The following is a 5,572-nucleotide window of genomic DNA, read 5'->3' as shown; positions in this document are numbered from 1 at the left end:
TTTCTCAATGTTATGAGCAACATTGTGTTCAAAAATAGTGTTTTTTCACTTGTTATACATTTAAGCTTCATAAAATTAACAGAAATACATCAATTTAACAAAATCCGGAAGAAATGTATTTTTTTTTTCAAATTGTCACTCAAAAAATCTGCCAACGCCAGATTTATATGGCAACCTGGCAACCCTGTTTGTGAGTACCATTTTCATGACCATTAAAGTTAATTTCTAGGAAATTGTGTGATTTTCACGAAGAATAATTCTGAGGTGATCAAGATTGGGCATGACTTTTGCAGGTTGAAAAGGTCATGATTTTAACAAGTAAAAAAAGTATTTTGTGATGCTATAAAATGGAAACGAAACACGAAGTACATTGGATTGCAAATAAGATTTTACACCTAAATTTAAATTATAAAAAATATTCAACTTTGTTCCACGTTTGGAAAAATTAAAAACGATCATTTAATCAACATTGAAAATTGGACCATAAGTTGCTGAAATATTGAATGTTTTGATGAGACTTCAATGTCTTTATTGGAAATTTTCTGAACTTTCCGAAAAATATTTTTTTTATTAATCATGGAAACTTTTATAATAAATCTAAAAACGTGACTTTTCAATTAAAATTGATTTTTAAGGTGGCTTTATCTTGAAAACGGCGAACTTTATAAAAATAACTGTTTAGAACATTTTGATTGCAGATTTTATTTTACTTTAAAAAGTGTTTTTTTTTTTCAAAAAAAAACCCTTCATTTTCAAAAAATTATAACTTTTTTGTCCATACTTCTCTTTTTCTCAAAAGTTGCGATTATCTGTCCCCTCAAACATATAAAAAAAATCCAAAATTTTGAGAAATTTACTCTTTGTAAAAAAAATGATTTAAATTGAATAAATTTTCAAAACAAATTGTGTGTTCCTTTTTTTCATAATTGTTCTCATCAATACCTACAACTTTGCCCAATACACCAAATCGATCAAAAAATCTCTTCAAAAGTTACAGATTTTCGAATATTTACGTACAGCTGCCAAAACCAATGACATAAAATGACTTCTTTGGTCATGGGAAATGCCCCTAACATAATTTAAGCAAATTAAAAAAATACTTTAAAATAAAATGTTCGAAAACGACCAAATGTGGGTCTCAATCAAAGTGAATCAAAAGTCGAATATACCGCTATAATAAATTCATATTTAAAATAATAAGCTGCCAACAAGAGTTCGGGTGTGAAAGGGATAAAACTTATTAGCGACTAATCCATGAAATTCAATCGGTTACACCAAGTTCTTATCAGCACTTTTGCTTGCTCCTATAAGCAATACAGTTTGTTCAAACTGCAGCTATGGCACGTCTTGTGGCAGTTTCATTACTTTGGTTTGTTCTACACGGAAATTGTTCGAAACCTGAGCTATTTAACCTATCCCTGGCCTTTGTACAATACCTGGGCGATCAAGATTCAAAGTTTAGCAACACTTCGTTAAGTCGCTCCGATAGAATCTGCTTGAAACAACTAGAAAAGTTTTCTGAATCCCTACAAAATGATGAACCGTGGGCAATCAACTGTGAGTAAGGCAATTTCAAACTTTCAACGTTAATAAATCCATCAAATTTCGCAGTCTACGACTCGTGGGGCAAGGTCCCGGCGGGCGTCCTCTTCGGCAATACGTACGAAGTCGGCAACTACGACCAGTGCCGTCGCGCCCGGTATCACGCCATAGCCGGGCAGCACTGTTCGCTGGAGGTCGACGTGGGCGTGCTGGAGCTGAACGTCGATCCCGTTTGGTACGGCGTTTGCATGCCCGCCGTTTGCAGACCACGGCTGATTAGGCTGCTGGCGAACTCGTTTCTACGGACGCGGGGGATGCGGGTTGTGAATGATTTGAAACTGTACTGCTTTCGGGATGAGGAGAAGCCATTTTCAACGCTTACCGTTGTTGCGATGTGAGTTTTGAGGCGGTGAGTCGATCATGAGATAACGAACTACCTTTTCAGCGTGTTTTTTTCTTGTTACGGAGCGGTCTTGCTATCGGCAACTGTTGCTGACGTCATTTTCAGCGGGTTCCAAGAAGACGTTCCACCCTGTATAAAGCGGTTCTCCGTGAACGCCAACATGAAGAAGCTGTTCGAGATGACCCCTAAGAGTACCACCAAGTCCGGCACGATGGACTGCGTGAACGGAGTTCGTGCCCTCTCCATGTTCTGTATAATTATGTACCACGTTCACGATGTAACGCTGGTCACGCCAACGGTCAACCAAGTCATGCTGGTCGAGTACCGAAATTCGATCTTTGGAGTTCTGCTCTTCAAGCTGAGTGAAAAGGCGGTGGATACGTTCCTGCTGCTGAGCGGGATGCTCGTCGCTATGAAGGTGCTCCGCGAGCTTGATCAGGATAAGAAGCTCAACCTTCTGAGGTTGTACTTGCAACGAATCATCCGAATCGTTCCGGCTTACGCAGCGTTGCTGCTGTTCACACTAGCCTTCACGACTCGCTTTGGTGACCGGAACTTCTACGAAGCAATCTCGCAAGAGATCAACCCCTGCTTCAAGAATTGGTGGAAGTTGCTCCTCTTCTTCCACAACTACATCGATCATTCCGAGATGTGTTACGCACACACGTGGTACATCTCGGCGGACATGCAGCTGTACCTGCTGTCTCCGCTGGTTCTGATCCCGCTGTGGAAGTTTGGTCAACGGTTCGCTGGCGTGATCGTGCTGTTGGCGCTGATCTCGATGTGCTGGGTGTTTGGAACCATAACAGACAACGACTATCGACTGAATGCGAGTGATGCTGAGATGGCAGCAAAAACGTACTACTCAACGCACGCCCGGATGTCCGCGTGGTTGTTTGGCGTAGTTTTTGGGTATTACCTGCACCAGACTCGGTTTACGATCGTCCGGATGACCAAAACCATGCAAATCGTTGGCTGGACGTTGACGGTTGCCATCTTTCTCGTAATCAGCTACGTCACGAAGAAAGTCTTCACCGAAGAGTACACAACAATCCCGCCCATCGTGGAAGCCTTCTACGAATCGCTGCATCGATCGTTCTGGACGTTCTGCTTGATGTGGATCGTCTTTGTCTGCGTCAACGGGTACGGAGGGCTGGTGAACCAGTTCTTGGGTTGGCCCGGCTGGCAACCGTGGGCGAAACTGTCGTATAGCATGTACTTGGTTCATATCTGGGTCCAGATGGTTAGCGTGACCATGCAAGTTACGGTTCCAGTGTATTTCACAGTTTACGGGTTGTTTCAGTCCATCTTTGGACTGGTCGGATTGAGCGCATTGGCGGGGATGGTTTGGAGTGTGGCGTTTGAGTATCCGTTCTTCGGGATTGAGAAGATTTTGGTCGAGAAGTGGAAATAAAATCTTGAATGGTTTGTTCTCTTCATTTCTTTACGAGAAATCCTTAGAGTTCGATCAAATTCTGTGTAACTTCAGAAAGCTACAGTAACTGGTACTGTATACTTTGCAGATATGTTAGGATACTCTGGGTTATACAAGAACTCTCTAGACTCGGATGTTTACTTGGTATAGCTTCAGGTAGCTTCAGTGGGCTATGCTGGATACTTTTCTGACTTGGGAGAATGATCTATGGCATCCTAGAACTCCTGGGAGTTACGGCCTGGAAGTCTACCTGTATATCCATCATCGATATCGCTTCAGGCAGCTTCAGTGATCATTGCAGGGTACTTTGCTGATATATTGTAATGTTCTGGGCCATTCAGGAAACGCCGGAAGTAAGAACAACAAGAATTCTATTTTAAGATGTTGACATTGCTATACAAGAAAAACAACTCTAATCAAGATAATAAAAGCTTGAGTTTCCCTCAGTCCAAACAAATCGTAAAACGGAACTTGTAAAATCAATCAATTGCTTTATCAAAGCTTAGAGAAGCAATTCCCGGAGAAATACCCCCACAAAACCCAAGAAACTGGTTTATCTTACTTCCAAGTAGCCAACATCCTTCCCCCCAGCAAACATAATTGATGACCCAGATCTGTGCTTCCTGATGTCTTCTCTCGAGCGTCCCAGTTTCCGCAAAACATCCACTCGAATCATCCACTCCATCGATTACAAATCCTCCTCGGAAATGTAATAATTCCGCCATCGAAAATAAACTTGTTTATCTTGGATGGTCCGGCGGAACCAGAGTTGAATCTCCCCCCTGTAACAAATGACCAAAACTTTCCGCTTGACAACAACATCCCCCACCGGGAGGAGTGGCCATATCTGATGCCCATCTTGGGGCGGTGGCCACACTCCATCGTTTTGCTCCAACCGATTACACAACCGAATCACTTGCCCTCCGTCTTGCGCTGCTGGCTGGAGTCGAGGACAGTGACGTCTTAATCCGGTGGGATTAAAGTGCCGCACATCCGGAAGCCACTAATCCTGGTGCTGGGGACAGTTGACAGCAGGATGGGTGGGGGTCACTCGGTTCTTTTTCGAGACTTGAGATAAGAAAATGCGGTTCTGGAGCTTCTTCTTTTGAACAATCGTTCTTCGCAGTAATACCAACTCCATGAAGGTAGGTTGAATCTACCAAGTAGTTTGTTGGAGGTGGCCAATTTATCTCCTCAAATTTCGCTCATTTTTAACTTAAGAAGTCTAAAAAAATCTTCCGAATCCACTCTCCCCTAAAGAATTCCCTCCCGTCCACAAAAGGAAGCAGCTCAATTTTCCAGCATATTTTTCACATTCACCACCGGGATATCTTTTTTCTCACCCGGGAGTACCGCAGAAGCCCTCGGCGTCGCGACACGGTCTGCAGTGACATAAAGTCCCCCCCCTCCCCCTTGGTTCCACCCTTAAATCCACCACATCTTGGCGTTGGCCGGGACATTCACACCGGATGACAGTTGGGCGACAGATAAAGCGAAATGACCGAGAGCGCGTCAGGACTGATTTTTCGCTGTCGTCTTGCTTGGTCGTCTGGGATGAGAGAGGGGAAAAAGATGAAAAAATAACGACCGGGAACGACGGAACGGCCATTCATCCTGGGAGCCAACAGCGCGTGGATTGGACCGTTTTCGAGAATGTTGAATTTGGTGTGGAGATGGGGTCAGGAATGGGAATTTTGAGTGAATTAGTAAATTTTCAAGAATGTTTTAACACTCAATGAGCACTTATTTCATTTAAATATCAAAGTACCTTAAAAGTCCAGCATTTCAATTTTGTCCAAAGTATTTCTCTTACTTCTCAAATATTGCAAAGTCTAACAGAAATTCATTTATATTTTAAAGATATCATAGGCCAAATAATGTGTTCTATGGAGTTTTCTGCGCTGAATCTGAAATTGATCTGATCTGATGAGTTATTTTCTACAATTTCGAAAAATAGATTTTTTTTTTATAAAACTTGTTCTATGCATTCCCTATGTCAAGCGGAACCATTTTGCATCATTCGTTTTTCCATCGAAGCTCCACACTTCAAAAAATGAGCATGTAAATATTCAAATATTTGGATCTTGTGAAGGAATTTTCTTATCATTTTGGTGTCTTCGACAAAAATGTAGATTATAAACGGAAAGAAAAATCTGATCCCGATTTGTTTATCTAACTGTTTATTAATAAAA

At 41.9% G+C, this 5,572-nt stretch overlaps 1 protein-coding gene across 1 annotated transcript; it reads left to right on the top strand.

Annotated features, from left to right (window-relative positions):
* Positions 1–1,330: 1,330 nt before the first annotated feature.
* On the top strand, positions 1,331–3,388 carry LOC120418784 (O-acyltransferase like protein-like). The gene is made up of 2 exons (XM_052707856.1): positions 1,331–1,557; positions 1,612–3,388. Exon 2 carries the CDS (start codon positions 2,106–2,108, stop codon positions 3,357–3,359), a length of 1,254 nt encoding a protein of 417 aa, XP_052563816.1. The 5' UTR covers positions 1,331–1,557; positions 1,612–2,105; the 3' UTR covers positions 3,360–3,388.
* The last annotated feature ends 2,184 nt before the right edge of the window (positions 3,389–5,572 follow it).

Source organism: Culex pipiens, chromosome 2 (assembly GCF_016801865.2).
Source record: "Culex pipiens pallens isolate TS chromosome 2, TS_CPP_V2, whole genome shotgun sequence".
Classification (NCBI taxonomy): Eukaryota; Metazoa; Arthropoda; class Insecta; order Diptera; family Culicidae; genus Culex; species Culex pipiens.
The sequence above is the reverse complement of the archived record's forward strand: the minus strand, read 5'-3'. Positions and strand labels throughout refer to the sequence as shown.

What these genes read in the sequence shown, in the direction of transcription:
- LOC120418784 (XM_052707856.1), top strand. Translation starts at nt 2,106, where the DNA reads ATGAAGAAGCTGTTCGAGATGACCCCTAAGAGTACCACCAAGTCCGGC.